Source organism: Vigna angularis, chromosome 9 (genome assembly GCF_016808095.1).
Source record: "Vigna angularis cultivar LongXiaoDou No.4 chromosome 9, ASM1680809v1, whole genome shotgun sequence".
In the NCBI taxonomy this organism is placed as follows: Eukaryota; Viridiplantae; Streptophyta; class Magnoliopsida; order Fabales; family Fabaceae; genus Vigna; species Vigna angularis.
In genome coordinates, this window is record NC_068978.1 from 2,258,303 (window position 1) to 2,281,027 (window position 22,725).

The following is a 22,725-nucleotide window of genomic DNA, read 5'->3' on the forward strand; positions in this document are numbered from 1 at the left end:
AAACTTTGGAGTTAAATAAATTGTGTTTGACATTTGAGAGGAAACATATTTAAATTGTTCAAACAACTTGAATATTATCTTAAATTGTATTTGGTATGTAAATCTTCTTCTAATGCACTTGGGTTGAAATGGTTTGAGAATCAAAATGTATTTAAAATTGAGATACAGATGAATTCTAATTTTATGTCAAAGTTTATAAATTAAAAACATATTTAATAATTTTAAAAATAAAGTCTTAATTACATCTTAAAAATAAAATCGTTTTTTAATTTGTTAAAGAATTGATGGAATATTTGATTGATAGAGAGTTAAAATTGTACAAAATAAATAAACGATAGAAAAAATAATGAAGGAAAAAAATATAAAAACTTTCACTATTTAAAGTGTGGTCTTGTAGCTCGATCAATGAACTTAACCGCGCCACATAATTTCCCTCCCAAACATACAAATTTCAGTTAAACCAATTAAGATGTCACACTTCTCAACACAACACAAAGTTAGAACAAAATATGAAAACAGAGGAAAAAAAAATGGATTCAATTACCATCATCTTCCGAAAAAATGCAACAACAAACGATAGAACTGAACCAAATCTAATCAAATAACCATTTTTTTTTCTCCGAATTCAACAAAAAAAATTATACAGAAAACAAAGAATCAAGCAGCACCAACCAAGGCCGCCGCAGCAGCTTCTTCCTCTTCCCCCAAGAACAGGTCCTCCGTCCTCCGGAACGCGGCGTGCGCCACCACCACCACCACGGCGATTGCCACGGCCACAAGAATGTTGACGGTGGCGTCGGTGAGCAGCAGCAGCGCCACCGTGACGATGGCCATGGCGATGAGTACGAGTCGGTCGTCGACGAGGTGGCCGAGCAGTACGAGGGGCTCGTCGCGGAGGAAGTAGAGGAAGAGCCACGCCGCCATGAGGAGGAGGAAGACGATGAGCGAGATGGGGTGCCAGAGGAGGCTCAGGAAGAGAATCAGCAGCGCCACCATCGCGTAGTTCATGCGGAAGTACGACACGTTCACCGCTACGCGTGACAGCGCCTCGGCCGCGCCGCCGCCGGGGACCTTCAGCGAGCGGAAGTTCAGCATGGCCTTCCACGGCCGCCGCGTCCCCAACCCCGCCTTGATCCGCTGCTTTGCACGCGATATGTATTCCAGGTTCGGAGGCCCCGCGGTCGGAATCGTGCCGTAGGTTGTTGTCATGTTTCAGTTCAAGCTTTCTGCTTTTCTTAGTTCTTAGGGTTTTCTACTGTTAATAACCTATGAGAAGTGAAGGGGAATGTGGTTATTTGAGTGAGACTGTGAAATGGGATCTGGGGTTTGATAATTATAGGAGGGGTTGGGTCCTACTCATTTGTGACTTTGTTGCTGTTTTTCTTAATATTGGGTGAATTATTATGGGATGATTGGGTGTATCATTTGATGTGAGTTTGGTTTGAGCTAGTGGATTTGCATTTGGTTGCAGGCGAGTCCAAGTTTATGATTGACAAAAATGGTGGAGGATGGTGTTGGCTCCAAAAGAGTGAAGACATTGTTATTTGGAAGGAGGTTGGTGTTGGTTTCTTCCTTGGCTGAAACGTGAGGTGAGAAATCTAATCTTGCACTTCCATGGTTACTACTTTATTGGGAGATGTTTACATTGGAGAGGTGAAGTGTGATGAAAGTTGGTGGTTGGTGAATGTAAAAACACAGAATAGTTGATCAAGGCAAACTACACATACACAAACATGGTCATGGTTACCAATTTTCTATTGAAAAAAGAAGTATAGATAGTAGAGGTGAGAAACAACATATATCATGTTTTTGATGTCCATGTTTCATGTAAAACCAAGTTGTTGCTTTGTATTTGTAGTATTGCACATGACAGAGACCAAAAGTGGGATACAAACCATGTAAAAGGATAATCTTAAGTTGGACCATACAGTGGATAATTCAGACCACACTCCACTCTGTAGGGAATAGGGACGGCAAATCATGACGCCACGACAAGCTATTAACGACCTAAGAAAGGTCCAGGCCAGTGTGTACATGTTGGAATCTCATCTCCAAGTTGTCAAAATCTTTTGCCTTTTCTTTTGGTTGTCTAAGATATTTATTATTGCCTCTAGCTTCTTTCCTTTTCTTTTTCTATTCATCCTAGGCTTCACAACCATGTCTTCCTAGTTCTGTTAAAATATAGTTCTTGATGGTAACCGTTAATTTGTTGAAGTTTTAAAGAACAACAAAACTTTCACACTGTTGAATAAAACAAAGCACAATTTCTATGATTTAGATTAGTTTGTGCATGTATATTGATGTTCTCTTTTATCTGGTTATTCACCAAAAGAGATGACAAATGTATTGTTTTGCACATACCCAAACAAAAATTAATGTGAAACTTTTAAACACAATATCTTAAACCATAAGGACATAATACAAAATCCTAAGACAAAGTTTGTTGCATATCCATATTATATTTCATACTATTTAAACTCTGCACATTGATCCTAGTTTGTTCACTTGTGACCCATTTGATCAATGTGTATTATGCAGGTAATCATTCAGAGTTTTCTTTGCTACATTATTGGTCTCTATGTTCATCCCGATATTGGCTAATATGTACCACTTGGGGTCAAATTAAGGGTTCAGATTATCCATTGTTGGTGTATAAATTGTGGCTATTTATAAGTGGGAAGAAATCTTTTGCTACCCCTCCATGTGGATTGGAAGCAACAACTTTATGCTGAAGGGGAAGTTTCAACTGATTCTCCCATTGGTTCATATGCCAAGGCTAAGTCATCTATGGTAAGCCTTACCCCCCATAATGTTCTATACTTGGTAAGTCATTTTTATTTCTTCCCTCAGTATGATCTCCAGCAAAGGAATGAGAAAGGGATTAATCAAGCATTGTAAAAGTTGCTTTCACTATTGTCTTAATTACACAATTGATCCACTACCTCTATTTTTCTAGTTCAATATAGTTGTAGTAGTTTAGAGATTTAAGCAGCACAGACTCTGTCATGCATCAACTATGATTACATGATCTTATTAGCTGCCAAATGTTTGTCCAAACATAATCTAGCTATATTCTGCCATATGATGCATTGATGAAGCATAGATGCTCAGAATATATATCCCAAATCTGAAAAAATATCCAAACTCATGTTGTGAACTGAGACTTACTTTTTCTTTATTTCTTGTAGGACTTTTATATTTCTGTGCTGCACCAAGGGGATAGAGTACCATATTTTGAAGTGTTTATTTTAAGCTTGAATCAAAGACATTCAACTTCAATTGCTGTTTTAATAATTTTTTGCACTGCCGAAGAAAGATTGAGATATTTTTTACAATTCTTTTTTTGTGTCTCCCTCATTCTTCTCATCTCTGATTGCAATCATGAATAATAAAACTAAATAAGTAATTACTAATATCTATTCTTGGATTTAGATTGGTGCTATGAGAACCAAAAAGATAGGAAAAAGACATGCTTACAATAAGGATGAGCGTTTCATCAAGAGTCAATGAGATACAAACTTTGAATTGGTATACCAACATTTCTACCTCATACTTGATATGTTTCTTTTTCATTATATTTTGTTAATTTTCTTGTTTTCACTCAATTTGAAATTCATACTTTTGCTTGGATTTCTAACTATAATAAACATAAATTACAAGAAAAGAAGAAAGAACTCGAATAAAGCCTCAAATTACTTCTGAAGGCAACAGCTAAATAAAGGAAAAGCACTTTTAGACATTTTCCCAAATGGGTGATGGACATAACAAGTGCAAATTAAATTTTTAAAATTTTCAATCAATGATAATGTATAACAAACAATATAGTAATGATGGTGCAGGAAGCAAAAGTGTGACATCTTTAACAAGCAATAGAGATGGAAGATTTGTTTTACTCCACCCCATAATTTCTAGCTGCACCCTCATACTTTTAAAATGACAATTTTAACATTCGTGAAAATGATTTTCGGATTAATTGATCTGGAAATCTTTCTTACACGATCTCTAGAATGCAATTTTTGGAATATGGTTTCAAGAAAAAGTTTCTGAAACGTATTAAATGTATTTTAGAACAAGTTTTTAATAAAAGAATTTCTTGAACATTCATAATACTTTTAGAAACCCATTCTTTTAGAATAAGCTCTCTAAAACATTTAATGTGTTCTAGAACAGATTTTTTTTTTTTTTAAATAAAATTTTCTCTTCTTCTTTCTCAACGGTGGAGAATAAAGGTGCATCCATAGTAGTAGTGACGAGGTGCAATGTGAGGATATTTTCGTCTTTTTATTTTAATAAGGAGTGAAAATAGTAATAAAGGGGGTTGCAGAAAGAAAAAGACAATTGAAACCTTGGAAAAATGGGCTCAAGTTAATAATGATAAAAATGAGTCGGATTAAACATTGAAAAAAAAAAGAGAGAAAAAGCTAATAAATATTAGAAGATTTATTATTTCTAGATAAATAGATTTCCAATTTCTTGAGAGCAATTCAATAAAAATGTGTACACGATAAAAAATTCAAAATAATAATATACTTTCTTAGTATCATGGTTCATTTAATAGAAACATTTCTAAGCGAAATAAAATTAAAAAAAATTCGCTATTCTAATAAATATGATAAATAATTCGATATAATTAAAACATGAAAAAAAAGTGTATATAATTCTCAAATTGAGTTTTGGCAGCTAATATGTTGTTCTCTACCATTTTACGTTTAAAAACTGATTCAATAACTAATTTTAAAATCAACTAACCTTCTAGTCCATATAATATAGCGCTGATTTTGTTTTGGTCTCTGAAAATATAATTTTTTTCAATTCTTACATAAAAAAATAATTCTGATTCTCACCCTAATCAAGTGACCTGTGACTGACAGAAATTGAAAAAAAATAATAATAAATACTGATCAAAATAAAACATTTTTTAAACTAAGAAGTTGCTAAACTATAATTTATCACACACCTAAGTTCTAATTGAATCAATCTAACTTTTGAGCTTAGTTTCTAAGTTCTGCTGATTAATTTTTCAATTTTGAGTAGCTTATGCGTTAGGTGATGCTAAACAAACCCATGTTATGTTTCCTTCTAACAACCCACAAACAATACGTAATATTCATGCAACTCAATTTCTTTGGTCTGTGGTAGATATATGCCAAAGCATGGTGATATGACATAAGGAAAAACTTCAATTTTTTTTCCTCCAAGTTCCTTGCACTCTACTATCATTCTGTTAACAAAGTGTCAATTCCACAAGGCCCTTCACCAACTTATCCATTTCATGTGTAAACGTTTATGCAAATTTGCATAATTATGAATTAATTGTAGGGAAGGACAACAAAATACCATACTGATAAGATATTGTTCGTTTTGGGCCAAATTTTCACAGATTTGCTTTTGATATCACTTGAAAAAGTCTCTTAATAGAAATATTTTATGTGTATATAAACTTATGTTTATCTTTTGTTTTTATGTAACGTGAGACTTATCTAACAGTAATTATCCTCCTTAAAAAGCTACGTTATTGTTGATTGATCAGTGTATGATGCTGTCAATGTACTAAGAACAGTGGATAACTGTATTTTGTTTTTTGTCTTTAACTACTTTGTGATTACGGTAAATTGAGATTTGGGTTCAAGAAACTTAGCTTCAAGCTAAAACTTGTGATGGCAAATACTTGAAGCTTGGATTGTGTCTGCATAAATGCAAAGTTACACAAGTTTTCCAACTTTCAATTACATTCCAAGGTTCCCTTTGCTTCTTCATCTGCACTAGTAGACTCAGCCACCTATAAAAGTGTAACATAACAATTAGTCACTGAAAATTGATATGAAATCCATCATATGTTAAACCAAACTGCATAGTTCTCTGTCTCTTACTTTCTTATGAATATTTTAAGTATTACAGCTGTGGAGGAAACTCCTAAGCTCCTCCATGGAACAATTGAAGCTACCATCTTCAATGCCTCACCTTACTCACCTATATTTCCCTTCAATGTAAGTTCCACTAACATTGAAACCCCTAACCTTTACACAAATGTTATTTTTCAGTTGTGTACATATATAAGTGTTCAGTGTTTTGAATACACTACACTGAAAATTCTGCTTTGTTCTTATAAATCATGGCATGTTTTGATTTTATGTTTTTGTTTTCATCGTTTTTCTTGTTTCCAGTGTTTATGCAGAAATGGAAAGCCTGCTTATGTGACTATAAAGATAGACAACCAAAATTTTGCAAAAACCAGTGAAGAAAGCAACCGTGTATGGAACCAAACCTTTCAGGTTCAGTGTGCTCATCCAGCTGATTCATGCATCACCATTACACTGAAAACATCACATTCTTCCATTCTGGGGAAGTTCCATATTCAGGCTCAGCAGCTGTTGAAGAAAGGAGGTTTGATCAACGGGTTGTTCCCACTCCTCATGGATAATGGAAAACCAAACACAAAACTTAAGTTGAAGTTTATGCTTTGGTTCAAGCCAGCAGATTTGGAACCAAGTTGGGCAAAGATGTTGAGCAATGACTGGGAATTTCAAGGGCTGAAGGAGGCTAGCTTTCCTCTAAGGTCCAACTGTCAGGTTAAACTTTATCATGATGCTCACCATTCTTCAGCTTTTCAACCTCCATTTGATCTATGTGGAGCTCCAAAGAAGCTATGGGAGGATGTCTATAAAGCCATTGAGGGTGCAAAGTATTTAGTTTATATTGTAGGCTGGTCCTTCAATCCCATGATGGTTCTGGTAAGAAATTCTGCAGGATTTTCACATGACTTTTTAAACTTATATGAGAAGTTGGTCAAGTTAGTAAGGATAAAACTTATCCAACAGTGATGTGATTTCAAATTTCACTGTTGATATAAGAATTTGTTGATAGAGGATTTATAGTTGTTTTTATAGGAACTCCTTGAGCCACAAAATTTGAACATGACATCATGTATATGAGAGGATACAATCCCCTTTCACATTGATATACATTTTTGTTTTAGAAGCTAATATGCTCTTTGACAGGTTAGAGATCCTCACACAGAAATCCCACATGCCAGAGGAATTAAGTTAGGTGACCTGTTAAAGAAGAAGGCAGAGGAAGGAGTGGCTGTGAGGGTTATGCTTTGGGATGATGAAACATCTTTACCCTTTGTGAAGAACAAAGGCGAGTTGAACAACCAAGATGAGGAAGCTTTTGCTTTTTTCAACCACACAAAAGTAATATGCAGAAAGTGCCCCAGATTACACCACATGTTCCCAACACTCTTTGCTCACCATCAGAAGACTATAACAGTGGACACAAAACCTTCCAAATTTGTTGATGACAGAGAGCTAATGAGCTTTGTGGGTGGGTTGGATTTGTGTGATGGAAGATATGACACAGAGCAGCATTCATTGTTTCAAACACTCATTAGAGAATCTCATTGTTATGATTTCTACCAAACAAGCATTGAAGAAGCTAGCCTCAACAAAGGAGGGCCAAGGGCGCCTTGGCATGATGCTCATGCTTGTGTTATTGGTGAAGCTGCTTGGGACGTGCTAGCCAATTTTGAGCAAAGATGGACAAAGCAGTGTGATCCTTCTTTTCTAATCCCTTCTAGCACCTTGGCAAATCTTATGCCAAAGACAAGCTCAAGCATTCCTAGGGAGAGGAATTGGAAAGTTCAAATATACAGGTCAATTGATCATATCTCAGTTAGTGAGTTGTCTACGAAGTCAACTGTGGAGAGGAGCATCCATGAAGCTTATGTTGAAGCAATTAGGCGTGCTGAAAGGTTTATATACATTGAAAGCCAGTATTTCATTGGAGGATGCCATTGGTGGAAGAAAGATAGGCACTGTGGTTGTACTAATCTAATTCCCATTGAAATTGCACTGAAGGTGGTAAGTAAGATTAAGGCAAAGGAGAGATTTGCTGTGTACATAGTCATACCGATGTGGCCAGAAGGAGAACCTGAAAGTGAACCTGTTCAAGATATACTGCATTGGACTAGAGAAACAATGGCAATGATGTATAGGTTGATTGGAGAAGCAATACAAGAAAGTGAGCAACAGGGACACCCTAGAGACTACTTGAATTTCTTCTGTCTTGCAAACAGGGAGCAGAAGGGACCGGGAGAGTATCTTCCACTAGATTCACCCCAACCTGAAACTCAATACTGGAATGCTCAAAAGAATAGGAGATTCATGGTTTATGTTCACTCCAAGTTCATGATAGGTAATATAGTACTAATCTTCAATCATAATTTTCTGTCATATTTTGGTCTTCTCTTGATCATGAAAGGGTCTTACATACTTGACTGGAGTAATTTCACTATGACAACCCACATGATTAAAACTTGCATTAAAGATCAACATAAATTAATTGAAAAGAAACTTTAGTTTTGATCGAAGAAGAACAACACTGAAAACCTTTATGACATTGCTGAAGTTTTTCCTTGTTATAATTCTCATATCGACTAGAATTAAGCCTAATTTAAAGTATATAAATGGATGTAAATCTCAACTTACAAACTGGTTTTGTAAGGTTGATTTAGGTTTAAAGTCTAATTCTTAACATGGTATTAGAATCATCTATTAAAGTATCTATCCTAACGAAATTTTTGTTATTTGTTAGATCTATTGTTGGATACAAATCTCGTCTTACAAACTGATTTTATAAGATTAAGTTAGATTTAAAGTCTATTTCTTAACACTTCTCCTTCTAGACAATAATGACAAGGGTTATTAATTGACTTGTAAGTCTCAACTTGTTGAAGTCATCTACACTGCAACATCATTTTCAGCATATGCTTCTGATATAATTTTTCTAGCACATACTGGTTAGACTCTAACCATTCTATGTTTGCTCAAGTTCTTATTGTATACATAAAAGGAAAAACATCTAGGCAATTGAAGTATTTGCTGAATTGTGGTGTAAGTTTTATTAACATTGTTTAATTGCATTTGGCATTAGTGGACGACCTATACATACTGATAGGATCAGCTAATGTAAACCAAAGATCCATGGACGGGCAAAGGGACACTGAGATTGCAATAGGATGCTACCAGTCTCAAGATGAAGATGATAATCAGGAAATGAACCTAGATGAAGTTCAAGCATATAGATTGTCTCTATGGTATGAGCACACAGTGAGTGTTGATGAGTTGTTCTTGGAGCCAGAAAGATTGGAATGTGTGGAGAGAATGAGATCAATAGGAGATGAAATGTGGGAAATCTACAACAGTGAAGAGGTGAGAGACATGGAAGGTGTTCACCTTGTGAGTTACCCTGTGAGAGTAACACCAGAAGGGTATGTGAAAGACCTCGCTGATGGAGTTCATTTTCCTGATACAAATTCTCTTGTCAAAGGCAAAAGGTCTAAAATATTGCCTCCTATCTTTACCACTTAGATATAAGGTTGAGTTATCACAACACAAATCAACTAGTGTTCTAATAAATGTGAAGGAAAAAAAAAACATACATGTCTTACTTTTTTGTTTAATTTAGTGCAAAAGTTACTTTAATAACTTAAAATATGAGTACTAATATATTAAGAACGTGTCAAATACATTCATTTCACACCTTGTTATATCATTAATTTGCAAAGTGATGCAATGTGTTGACTCAATAAAATCATTATTAAGACCCACAGCGTGTCATTTGAGTGTCAAAGTAAATAATCATGTCAAATACTTTTATTTTTAAAATATATGCATGTTTTTTACATAATATTATATAAAAAATTGATAAAGTATAATTAATTATTTGACATTTATCTAGTGGGCTAGTTAATTTTAGTTCATTAATTTAAAATTAAATTGGTTTTATTTTTTAAAGTTATTTATATTTAATATTTTAAGTTTAAAATAAAGTGTTGTTAGTTTATCAAATTTGCTATTTAGATGGTAAAAGATGTTTTGAAAAAAATATCTTAGAATGATTTTTCAAATTTAATAGAATACATCACTTTAAAAACAAAAAAAATAGAGAGCACAACCAAATTTATTTCCAATTTTAAGAACAAAAAATACAATTAAAGTAGTGTTATGTGTTAAGAAGGTGTTAAACGGGAATTATGAATCATCTTTAAAAAATATTTTCAGCTTTCACTATTTCCTTTAGCGGTTGAAGTCAAAGTTGAAGCCGACTAAGATAGCATTAACCTTAAAGAATCTAATTAATTAGGTACGAGATTAATTAATTGGTCCTCCACCAATCATTGACATTTAAATAACTTATAAGATGCTTATTTGACATCTACATCAACCAAGTCTTCTAATTATAGAAAAAAAATTGCCCTACTGATTGCTATTTTACAATATTATTAATTTAAAAAGTATATCTATTTATTTTTAAAATTTATGAATGAAATATATTAAAATTTAAAACATAAATAAATTTTAATTTTGCTTTTTTAAGAAATTAAAGAACTTAACCTTTAAAACATTATATATATATATATATATATATATTCAGATTTTCAATACTTTTATTTAAATAAATAAAAAACATAAACGTGTAAAAAACTGAAACTATTATTCAATAAACAATTATTTGTACCAAACATGATGACTGGGCCAACCCCACGTCACAAATTCTGTTCTTATCACGAAGTGCTTAATCCACCTTGATAAAACCTAGTCACCAGTTTAATTAATAGTGAATAATTAATAAATAATTAAATACCTCTTTTATTCTTATTTCATTCTCAGCCTCAAGTGTGGTCAAACACGGACTTTGTTGGTACTAGGTTTTATTATTACGATAATAAGTGGGTTTAATATCATCCAAATTTTTGTCAACTTTTATTCTAAGAGTTTCTCATTTTTTTTTTTAATTTTCAATCTAGTTTTTTATATTATAATTTATGTTTAATTTATTCCTTTTATCAAACTCATTTCATCATAGTTACTTTATCATCTTTCATCTCCAATTTTACCAACTTCACGCATAACACTTATATTTATGATTTTAATTTTTCAAGAAAGGACATTTTATCAAAAAATCCAAATAAAGGTCAAAATTTTGTTTTTTTAGAATGTATTCACCTCATTATATCTTAAATGTGAAACGTATTGTTAAGTGAATATTTAACCTAACGATTAAAAAGTACTAAAATTGAATATAAATTACAATATAAAAAATTACATTAAACATTTAAAAAAAAAACGAAAACTATTTCAAAAAAAGTTAACAAAAATTAAAACCGTATTAAGCCTAATTAGTATTAACATTTTAATGTATTTATCTATATAAAAATAGTAATTAAATATATAAATTTTATTGTAATTAAATTCATGAAAATAAATATTTTTGAGCGGATAAATACTGTGATAATTCATAGTTATTCAAATTCTTTTTCTGACTCTGCGGAAAAGTTTTGAAGATGAAATGGAGTTTTCCCAGACTGGTGTATCGCTGGTAGCACTTTTTCTTGAACTCGCGATTTCGATTTGTGTTCGGTTATTGTCTAAACGAATTATGAAATTATGAGTTTCCGATTGATTTGTGTCAGAGATCGAGCTTGACGTTTGGAGAGACGCTGTGTGCGGTGTTCATTCCGCTCATAGGACTTGTTGAAGCTTTGGTTTTCAGCTTAGCTGGTTGCTTCGATTTCCATTCTCCGGCGAAGAAGAGGAAACCCTCTTCTACTACCTTCGACAACATTTTAGCCCTCGCCAAGGACTCTCCGTGTTCGTTTTTTTTTTTAATTTCATTTTCAGCTGTTTTTGTTTATTTTGATGAGGAAATGGCGTTTAAAGTTTCTGATTTGTGTGTGGCAGTTACTGTTAATGAAATTGAGGCTTTACATGAGTTGTTCAAGAAGTTGAGTAGCTCAATCATTGACGATGGCCTCATCCACAAGGTAGGTAGCTAGCTAGATTTGGATTTGGGGATCAATTTCTCTTTGATCCTAAGTTTGTGCATTTTTGTTTATCTGAATTTTAACTCTTGTTTGTTTGTTGTGTGAAGGAAGAACTCACATTGGCCCTGTTGAAGACCACAACTAAGGAGAATCTTTTCCTTGACAGGGTATAAGCATTTTGGCAACTTTTTTTTTTTCTGCTTTGTTGATTTGTTTCATGACCCAGTGTGGACTAATTGGTTTGGAGGTGAGGAACCAATGGATTTTGATGGAAGGGAGGCTGATCTAATTTTTGTCAAAATCCAACTTCGATTTGAGAAGAAAACATTTTTCAGGGGACCAAACTAGTTCATGCCCTTTCTTCACTCCAATTTGTTTCGCTAACATAGTTAATCGATTCTCGATGTGGCTTTTTTAGTGTATATATCTATATATATATATATACACACACACACACACACACATATATATATATATATATATAGCCGAATACAATGCTGCTGCCTCAATGCGAATTTCTGCTGGACAATAAATTACAATATTCAGAGCTCCACCTATGATCTTTCCACTCTTTATTTTTCCTGAGTCTCCATAATCCCCCGTGGAACATTACATACGGTTGTAGACCTAAAGATATTTTTTCTTGTCTATTATGTTGTGTGATGCGTGATCAACAAACTATAATGTGTTTTTGTATCATTCCTTTTGTAGTCTCTTACTGGCCAGTCCTTTCCTCCTTTTGTAAATGATTGTGAACACTGACTAAAGTCCGAAATTGTTACGATAAATTGATATTATTTTCTATATTTGCTTGTCATTCGGTTAAAACTCTTTGAAAGATCAAAGATGCGTGCGTATGATAGAGATATTGAAAGGTGTATCGTACGGATTGACAACCATATTTCTGGTGTTTAAATATCTAAATTTACATTGTTGACTTTCTATGATATACCCTATAGTATCAGGAGATGTTGTTTTATGTTCATTCTCCCCATTTCACTCCCTTAAAAAAATGTCATGGTTGCACACATATGTGCTTGTTTTGCTGAAAGGTTGTTGTTTTCTGCTGTTTCTCTTTTTTGAATTGTGTATTTGAGTTCATTCTAATGATTACAAAATTCTCTAGGTTTTCGATGTTTTCGATGAAAAAAGAAATGGTGTTATAGAATTTGATGAGTTTGTGCATGCTCTCAATATCTTTCATCCTTGTACTCCTCTGGAAAAGAAAATTGACTGTAAGTCTTCAGCAAGAGTTTTGCATTTGTGTTTCTACATCATCTATTTTATTGCTGTAATATTGATAAAAGTTATAACTTTTTTTTTATTTGTTTGCTTGTAGTTTCTTTTAAAATGTATGACTTGAGACAGACTGGATATATTGAGCGAGAAGAAGTGAGTATCTTGGCATGTCCAGGTTATCATTATGTTATTGGCTTAAATATATATTCTTTATCATAGCACAGGAATTGCCTTGGTGCAATATTAATTTTATTTGACAAGTTCGACAAAGCAAAGGGTGGTGATGGTTTCTGTTTGTCAAGTCTATGGCAATCTAACGTCCACTAACTAATATATAAAACTCAAAATAACCATCAGGATGTCTGCATATAACATTTTTCCTCTATTGCTCTTAGTTTACAGTTGGAACTGTTCTGTTAACCTACGATTCTTTCCAGGTTAGGCAAATGGTTGTTGCCATTTTGTCAGAATGTGGCATGGATATGAAAGACGAAGCCCTTGATTCCATTATTGATAAGGTAATTGTTTGCAGGAAAGTGTTTTCCCTCTGTTGATTTTAATTTCGATCCCTTATGTTACTTTTTCTTTAAAATGTCAGACATTTGAAGAAGCCGATACTGATAAAGATGATAAAATAAGCAAAGAAGAATGGAAGGCATTTGTCACTCGACACCCAACACTCTTGAAGCACATGACTCTTCCTCATCTGGCGTAATTAATTTCCTTACTTTATCTCTTTCCCTAGTATCTTTCTCCATTATGATTGTTTCCCTATTCATCATTCCCTTTGTAGGTTCTTCAAAACAGGAAATAAAGTGAAAACAAGTTGGGACTTTTGTGATTGATAAGAGCCATATAAATTGAAAATGGAAACAAAAACAAATCAAATGCAGTCTATGCTTTATAATGTCAATGTTTAACCCTTACATTTATTTCAAATTAATAGAAAAAGATATTTTAATCATTGAGGAGTTTGCATTGCATTAGATGGGACTGAGTTCATGTATTTCATTGTTGTTTGTTCACTGGCCAGGGACATCAGCACACTGTTTACCAGTTTCATTTTCAACACCGAAGTTGATGATTCTCACTGGCACATTAATGGCAATCGCTAACATTGAGAAGTGAAAGCTTGTTTTATGGCACTGTTGCTGCTCGGAGGAGTAGGTGTAGATTCCACTCTCCCATTGTTGTTGAGTCCACCACTCCAAGGATAGAATAATGGAAGAGGATGAACACAAAAGAGTGTTAAAAATCTGAGTAAACTGATTACATGGAACCAAATTACGGTTTGCTTTGATCAGTTTCCTGTACACCTCATTTTTGTGCTGGGTAAAAAATTTATTTGTGCGTTGTACCAACATTTATTTGTACGAGAAAATATTTGAAGTGTAAAGTGCAGAAAGCTTTTAATTATGATTTTATTTCTTGAAATTTGTCATAAGTTTGGATTGGTAAAAGGAACACTCAGGTTTTCTGTTTAAAGATTAAAAATAATTCTGAAAAAAACTATTTGTCTTTTAAATTTAATATTTAGAAATTTAAATTGTAATTAAAATGATTTTCTAAAATCTAGTTGATTTTATTTATAATAGTGTCTTTATGAAAAATTTTAGTTATAATAAAATTTATGTCACAAATCACATTGGAACACAACTTTATGTCTTGTATATGTTAAATTCATTATTTGGAATTCGAAATTAAAATAACACAAAGTAAATAGGTGAGAGTTTTTCAAAAGCTGCAGTGCAATATATGTTAATGTAAAAGAAAGTGATTGAATAGTTACATTCTTACCTTTTAATGCGTGTGTCATAGATAAAACAAATACATAAGGTTAAATGTTTAGTTGTTTTTTTCACACAAATTTGGAGTTGTTGTTTCCACATATTCAGGGGGTAAAACAATATTAGGTCAAGGACTTTTTACTTTTAATAATTGTTATATTATTATATTATTTATTGAATTATGCATAGTAGACAAGGACTAGTTATAGGCTTTTCACCCTCTAAAAATACACAATAAAAATACTAAGAGTAACTAATCATGGTTAACTCTTCGTTAACTTCATCCTTCATTTTAGAAGAGGAAAATAAGATCAACATCATTGCATCCAAATGTAATTGGGATCATGATTAAGTATGTTTTTAATTCCTAAATTTATACATAAAATTGGAATTTATCAATGTATTAAATTTTGATAGATTTTGATTTTTAAATTTTAAATATAGGGATATAGTTTTTTAATTTAATGACATTAACTTTCTGTAGGATGTTTTAAGCTAACATTTAAATTAAAATGTGTCAAGTAAACATTTCAAATGTTAATCTAAAACTCAGTTTGTATTTAAATTATTATAATTATATTATTTGATTTTAAATTTTATGACTAAAATGTATAAAAAAGATTAAAACATAAAAAATATTCCAAAACATGTTCAACCTTTAAATAAATCATATTTAGATACTCTTTCATAAAATAACAAGTACTTGTAATACTAACATTTTATTTTTTAGTATTAATATCATCCAATCGTGCATAATTATACTAGCTAAGAGGCATTGTGATCAAATTATTCTAACCAATGAAATATTAAGTGAGAGTTATGATAAAGATAAGATGAACAACATGATTCCACAACAAAAAAGTGCTATCTTCAAGGAAAAACAACGTTCAACGAATATACATTGGTTTTATGATTTATTTTTATATATAGTAAAAAGGTTTGCACAAAAACGAATTGGAGTTGATGGAGGATCAAGAATCTTAGATCCAAAATGATTGTAGTGCCTTTTTTGTTGTTGTTTAGATGCTTCACATCATTATTCAAACTAAAGGGTGATGGATCTTGTGTACATTACTCACTTTTCTTCCCTCTTCAATCATCTCTGTCTAAAGTATGAATAAATCTATATTTTAAAGTGGACCTTGAGCAAGTTGTTCTAAGAATAAGATTAATTTATGGGACCCTTAAACTCAAACTATTACCTTTTGTGACCAATTATTCATCTTATTCAATCCTACCTCCATTATTCCCTCCTCTTCTTCTTCCCAAGAAAGGAGAAAAAGGAAAAAGAACAAAGAAGTAGTGCATAACAAAGAAAAAAAACAGACAAAAGAAACTCTGATTCAAAAACAAGATAAAAGTGCTCTCCCTTACAATCAACCTTTATTTTCCTACCACACTAGGTAAAATGGGAAAGAAAAATTGGTGAAAAGTAAATACTACCTAATTTAAGGGTCCCTCAATATGAAACTTTCCATCGTCTTCATGTTGAAGACTAATGCAAGGAGACAAAAACAAAGCTTATGCAGTTCACCACACGTGTGTCCACCTTAGCCAATCTTTCTGGTCCCCCCTCTCCCTTGTTCTTTTATTTCAGATTTTGTATTTTTTCATAGAATGGTTGTTCTTTATCCTTTGGTACAAGTGGCTCCACACATTTTGGCCAACCAAGCTTTAAGATTCCACTCTCCTTACCATCACAGGCATCCTCCTTTTCATTCTTACTGTGGGAAAGTTCACTATTGCATCTGCTTCAGCATGCCATCTGCATGTAAAAACATTGGATTTTAGAAGTCTAATTATCATTGCATGGCATATTATTTTCTTTGGTTAAAATTTTTTTAAACAACATTGGTGGAGATCTCACAAGTACTAAAGATAATGCAGAGTTTATAATATATAAGTGGATATAAACCTCATCTTTTTATAAGATTGAGTTAAGCTTAAAATTCACTGCTTAACCTAGCATTAGATAATGTGGTAGAGTCAATCCTAACAATATTTGTTGTTTTTTGAACATATTGTGTCACCTGCTATAAGGAGATTTGTTGTTTGTTTGACTTATCACACCATCTGCTATCGGACAGTTATCAGACTATCCATTAAATGTCTAGTTCAACATTCGAGATGTATATGTTCAACGTAAGGTTTTATAAGATTGAATTAGACTTGAAATCTACTTCTTAACAAAAGTAAGCAAAGAATATTTAATAGTTCGAAGATGTTAAAAAAGAAAAGCATAAAATGCACTGTTGGATTGCACATAATGCAGACCTAGCAAAAGCCTAAATCATTAGGCTGCTTGACTGAGTAATATCAACAATGGCTTTTTGTCAACCTAACATGATTTGACCAGCCTAGCTCCTTATTTTAGCATCTTCAATTTTTAGGCCATATACATCTTCATACAAGCATGGTACAATCAGAAGTCAAAACCTATAGTCCTAAGGAACAATATAAAATACACATGCCACATAATTTGGTTCTCAGTAACAGCTATTTTTGCCTCAAGCTAAATAAGCAAACAGAACCTGGAGACAATAGTTGAATGTATTTCTCTAATGAAATAACATTATTTCTGTCTATGTCGGTATAATCTTGTACTTCTTGTGAGATTGTGAATCACTGTTGCCAGTCAAATTGTATCTAATTTAAATGTCACTAAAGCAAGTGTGAAATTGCAGAATGATTATGCTTAAAATCTTCAAGCCTGGCACTGTACTAACAGTTTAGATACATTCAAGAAACATCATGGCTTTCCTCACAGTCAAGATTGGTTTATAAGAAGTTTGATTAACAAATTAATTATTATTGTTACCAACAAAAGATTAGGATCAAGTGGCTTTTCTGAAGTCTGATGTAGCATGTAAGGCTTTCTGGCCCCGGAAACTTTACAACTTGGATTCCTCCTTTGTCCATATGCAAGAAAGAGACATTTATGACATTGACCCACCAGGATATTTATATGTGGGATATGTAATTTTCAGCAATCAAATTTAGTTTCAAAAGAGAAAATCATTAGTGAAAATGTAAAGTAAAGAAAAAGGTCCATGCAAAGCCATTTGGTCCGCTGAGTGACAGAAATTTGCATGTCTGGTGTTATGATTTTGCCTTTGCTCCTATGTCATAAGGAGAGGTCAAAAATTTGGGCATGATGACTTTTTACAATTATTCACTGTGTTCACTCATTAGAAAAGAAGTGAAGTGTAGAATGATTACCTAAATTGAGTGACAAAGTGGTGTAGGAAGATGGAAGCTTCCAGCCTGGCCAAGTCAAGGCCTGGGCAAAGCCTTTGTCCCCCTCCAAAAGGAGTGAAATTGCAACTGCTCATATCTTTGTCCTGAAGTTCACCAATTCATCACTCAAACTAAATAAATAACACACAAACAAAACATAAATGAACTAATAACAAGGGGATTTCTCTTACTTGCCACCTCCATGGATTGAACTGATATGGACAGTCATAGTTTCTGTCATCTAGATGAACTGATCTAAAATTTGCAAACACACACCACCCTTTTGGTATTAAGTTCCCTTTTATTTCAACATCTCTTAAGGCCTTTCTCATTACTCCTATTATGATATTTCCCATTCTGAGAGTTTCAGTGATCACCTGCACAAGTAGAGATTTTAACACAGTGAGTTAAGTGAAAAGTATGGAACATTTTTACTTGTCTTTGATGAGGATCCACAGTGGCCTTACTGTTTGAGTAAATGGCAATGATAGGTAATCACTCCAACACAAGGACTCACCAACCTGATCTTGAATTTTCTTAAGCTTCATATTTTCCTCCTGAGAGCATAAAAGTAGTTTGCTAAAAGTTAATCAGAAGATTAGTTCAGAGACTTTCTTAAGGCCACATGTGGCAATCTCATATGATATGCCACAATTGTCCCTAGTAAAAATTCAAAACCTTTGGTAGCATGGTGGAAAGAAGCATAATAGCAACAACTAAATGGTTTTCTACTTTTAGACTAGGCCACTAAGAGTTGGAGTCCTGTACTTAACTACGAAATACTAATTGACCAAAACAGCATGAGATAACTTTGAATTCAGAAGTGCTAATGATTTGTGGTGAAGAGGAGATTTAGCAATTACCATACCGTCAATTGCTGCAAAGCAGCTGGACATTCTGATAGATATTTTGTAGCTAGAGTCATAAGAACTGGCACTGAGTCTTCCCCAGGAATCATCATATCAATAATATTATCTGCTATTAAATCATCTGTCAATTTTTCACTTGCATCATTGAGAAGCACATCCACCACATCTTTTGGAACTCTGCAAAGGCCACTATTTCTTTTAGCTAGGATAATTCTCCGCACTAATTTCACCATTTTCTTCTTTGCCTAAAACCAAAGAAGTGAACTGAGTGTTACCAGGCCCATGATCTTGGTAAAAAAGAAATCAATATCTAACTAACGGATTTACCTGCAAAGATTGATAAAGTTTAGTTCCTGGTAGATTTATTGGTAAAGACATGAGGCCAGAGATAAATTCCTGAAAATGTTTCTTGAGAAGTTCCATTTCTTCTCCTGGATCCAAACTAATCAGTGCCTTGACTAGTACATGAAAAGCAATCTGGGGACAGAAAAGAAGTAATTGTCACCTGCTGGTATATTTAAAAAGAGTAAATTACAATAATCTCAATTTCAATGTAGCATGATTACTACAAAATGATTATGAACCCCATAAAGATAACTACGTTTTTCACTTTATGATCTTGAAACATAAGCAGCTCGATCACCAATTATTACTTCAGTAACTCATACATAAACGCAAGGACAAAGTGTGGTCACTTTATCATACAACTTTAGAGGGGTTGATGCTTTGATATAAACAACTTAACATGTAACAAAATGCCAAGTATAGATTTAAGAGAAGTAGCATCTTTTGTTTTATCTTGTGTCTGATGGAACTGTTCTCAAGAAGTCACCGTGAGCAAACTTTGAAGCTAGATTCTGACCTCTACACCACGTGGGGGAGAGAAAGAAGACAAGGTTTGGCATACACACAAACGTACGAACACTCATTCACCCATTCAGTCAGAGAGAAGAGAAGGAAACTACAGAGCTAACCTTTTTTGTTTCGTCTTGTATGTATACGGGGCAGTCCTCTTTCCAACCAGACATTGATTCTTTGACATACTTTTGCATATCTCTGGTGATCTGAGCCTTTAGCTGTTGAGACTTGAAAAAAGCTCCAATAAGTCCATGTATTCTCCTTTGAAGGCTTCCATTGATGAGCAAAATAGAAGACTCCCCCATCAACTGAGTAAGAGACTTGGGATAAGAAGGAACAAAAACTTTTGCATCACTTTGCAGTATGAACTTGTTCACATCAGCATCCGTGGAAACAATTGTGGGGCTTCCAAATATGTGTGACTTAAACACCTTTCCATACCTACAAGTTGCAACACGCCAAATCTTATTGAAAACAACATGAGTTTATAGATTCAACTTTGTGTACAAAACTAAGGCATGATGAGACTTTTTACAACCCAGATGGCTTTTCTTTAGAAGTCTCCAACTTTGATATGTTAAAGTGCATGCTTAAATAAGTGGTGCATAAAAAATGATTGCAGAAATGAACTTACACGCGGCGTCGCTTGTCCATGAAGCTCTCAGGGCGATCAGAGTAAGCACAAGAAACAAACTCAAGAGTTTCACCGATAAAAGGCCATCCAAGAGTGCCTGATGGAAGTTTATTTCTATATTTTGATTTGAGCATGAGGCTGAGCCTGTTCCTGTAGAGGAGGATCACAGTGCATAAGAGAAACACTGTCACAGACACGATCAAAATATTGTCCATTATTTTCTCACACACTCTATAATACTTCTAGCTTTGGCTTAAATATGCGTAATCATATGGTGGCCACGGCCATAACCACGTTTTTCTTTATGAAAGATTTCAGTGTGCATGTGTGTGTACGCGTGCAAGAAGAGGGAGAAGGAGAGAGGTTTTGTGAAGTCTTAGCTAACTTTTTGCGTTAGGGGAATATAAATATTCATGTGTACATTAACAAAGGCATAACATAGAATTATTATATTCTCAAGGCACAAAGAATTTTAGTGCTACCTTTGTCCTTTGGACTGAATGAACATGGTCAACAGTTTTGCTGAGACTTGGTAAGTTAGTATAAACTTGGGAATGTCTCTCAGATCAGTGGCTTATTATCTACATCACAAATTCCAAGAAATACACACTATCTATGATAATATATATACATCAAATTTACTCTCAAAGAATTGTCAAATATAGTAAACTGTAGGAGAATGTAGAAAGACTTATACTATATGCTGAGATGGTGAAATATTATCTGATAATGCATGCCTGGTTTTGCTTAGTTTATGATTTGGTTCCACATTATAGAATAAAAGAAGTCCCCACAGAAGGGCATGATTGTTGGTGTAGCACATTGGATTATGGCGTCCCCCCCCCCCTTCCTTTTCCTTTGGCAGTAGCAGTTGGAGGACCTCGTGCCTTCATGTGAAACTCAATAAGTCCAACCACATTCCTCCATCATCATCACCTTGCCTCAAAACCACTCTCTCTCTCTCTTCAGCATTTTGTTCAATCCATGCTCTTCTCCAACCTCTCACGTTATCATCATTTCCATCCTTTCTCTTATTATATGCTAGAGGCCACATACCCTTTTCTTTCTCTACCATATAAAAATACTTGTCCTATCCCCACATTTCTGTGACTTTTAAATGTATTGGCTAGTGAAGGTACATTCCTTTAATGGACCAAGCAAGAATGAGAGTGACAAAATTGCATGAAAGAGACGGTATTAAAAAGACAAACCACCTCTTCTCCAAGTTGATTATTTCATATATGCATGCCTAGTACCCAACTTTGATTAAGCTTTTGTAAGTTTCTCTTTGACTGTAGTCAACAATCATGCTTTTTGTGTTTGCTTTTATACTATCATTATTGTTATTATTATCAGAATGGCCTGGTTTTAAACTCAACTCATGAGTTAGTTTTTGTCTTAGTTTAAAGGGAAGCAACCTATCAGATTTAGGCAACCAGTTCAACGTTCATACTTTAATTTTGGCAACAGATATTATTCGGCGCTGTTCTGAATTTTATTTAACTATTACACAAAATCAGTGAGAATCCCAGAAAGAAATTCATACATATTATTGTATATTCTCTTGGAGTTTGAGGAGCTTGGACCATCAACTACAAGAAAAGCAACTCTTTTCTCAAAAGAAAAGAAAAACTAGTAGTTGAGAAAATAAGTTATAGTATTTTAGTGGTTGGTTTCGTGATGGAGGCTTGCTTGCATGCATGTTGTGGGAACCCTGCCAGTCTGCACAGTGCCATCCGTGTCCACATCCTTTTGGGGAATTGTGCATGTTTACATTAGGCCCATGTGAATCTCTCTTCACTATTCTCAAACCTCAACATGATGAATATGCAATTCAGCACCCCAAAACAAACATGGAGAATAAGCATTCTTGGCTTGGAAATTGGAAAATAACCTATCATACATTCAAGGGAGATGATGTGATGATAGAGAAATAGAGAAAGATCCAACAGTTCAAAGTTTTACTCGTGAAATTATAAACCAGCACACCATAGATATTTCTCGGAAAACATGCCACCCTTTCTATTTATGAGATTCAAATAGAAATTGTTTCTTCCAACAAATAATTTGTAGTAATCTGATCGATACTGTCTTACATTCCCAGATTTAAATACATAAAACCAAATTCAATACATGGACAAATTCAGTAAGAAAAAATAATTGTTTTTGCAAAATTTAATTAGTATCCTCATCTTAGTGCTTTAAATTACCTTAGCAAAACCACCCACCGGCCTCTGCACTAGCCATGTGCTGGCTCTAACTCAAATCTGGCTCTAT

General features: G+C 33.7%; 4 protein-coding genes across 6 annotated transcripts; 2 read left to right on the top strand and 2 right to left on the bottom strand.

Annotated features, from left to right (window-relative positions):
* Positions 1-347: 347 nt before the first annotated feature.
* On the bottom strand, positions 348-1,456 carry LOC108323336 (PRA1 family protein F2). The gene has a single exon (XM_017555761.2). The coding sequence runs from the start codon at positions 1,207-1,209 to the stop codon at positions 658-660; it is 552 nt and encodes a 183-aa protein (XP_017411250.1). The 5' UTR covers positions 1,210-1,456; the 3' UTR covers positions 348-657.
* Positions 1,457-5,828: 4,372 nt separating this feature from the next.
* Positions 5,829-9,519, top strand: LOC108323330 (phospholipase D alpha 4). Its single transcript, XM_017555753.2, has 4 exons — positions 5,829-5,987; positions 6,165-6,731; positions 6,999-8,193; positions 8,932-9,519. The coding sequence occupies exons 1-4, from the start codon at positions 5,877-5,879 to the stop codon at positions 9,366-9,368; spliced, it is 2,310 nt and encodes a 769-aa protein (XP_017411242.1). The 5' UTR covers positions 5,829-5,876; the 3' UTR covers positions 9,369-9,519.
* Positions 9,520-11,306: 1,787 nt separating this feature from the next.
* LOC108323323 (calcineurin B-like protein 10) lies at positions 11,307-14,487 on the top strand. 2 transcript variants are annotated; one of them, XM_017555742.2, is made up of 9 exons: positions 11,307-11,379; positions 11,474-11,651; positions 11,742-11,824; positions 11,932-11,991; positions 12,951-13,059; positions 13,164-13,216; positions 13,501-13,581; positions 13,662-13,774; positions 14,097-14,487. In XM_017555742.2, exons 1-9 carry the CDS (start codon positions 11,350-11,352, stop codon positions 14,176-14,178), a joined length of 789 nt encoding a protein of 262 aa, XP_017411231.1. In that variant the 5' UTR covers positions 11,307-11,349; the 3' UTR covers positions 14,179-14,487. The 2 variants fall into 2 exon arrangements, 1 of the variants encoding a protein (XP_017411231.1); XR_008245429.1 differs by lacking the exon at positions 14,097-14,487 and having other exon boundaries at positions 13,164-13,238; positions 13,662-13,717.
* A 1,649-nt stretch (positions 14,488-16,136) lies between these two features.
* Positions 16,137-22,721, bottom strand: LOC108323332 (3-epi-6-deoxocathasterone 23-monooxygenase CYP90D1). 2 transcript variants are annotated; one of them, XM_052868338.1, is made up of 9 exons: positions 22,659-22,721; positions 20,449-20,598; positions 19,931-20,255; positions 19,284-19,433; positions 18,956-19,201; positions 18,555-18,644; positions 18,279-18,464; positions 18,070-18,191; positions 16,137-16,615 (listed from the first exon to the last, which is right to left on the bottom strand). In XM_052868338.1, exons 2-9 carry the CDS (start codon positions 20,580-20,582, stop codon positions 16,525-16,527), a joined length of 1,344 nt encoding a protein of 447 aa, XP_052724298.1. In that variant the 5' UTR covers positions 20,583-20,598; positions 22,659-22,721; the 3' UTR covers positions 16,137-16,524. The 2 variants fall into 2 exon arrangements, with proteins under 2 accessions (XP_052724298.1, XP_017411244.2); XM_017555755.2 differs by lacking the exon at positions 22,659-22,721 and adding an exon at positions 20,931-22,210.
* Positions 22,722-22,725: the final 4 nt, after the last annotated feature.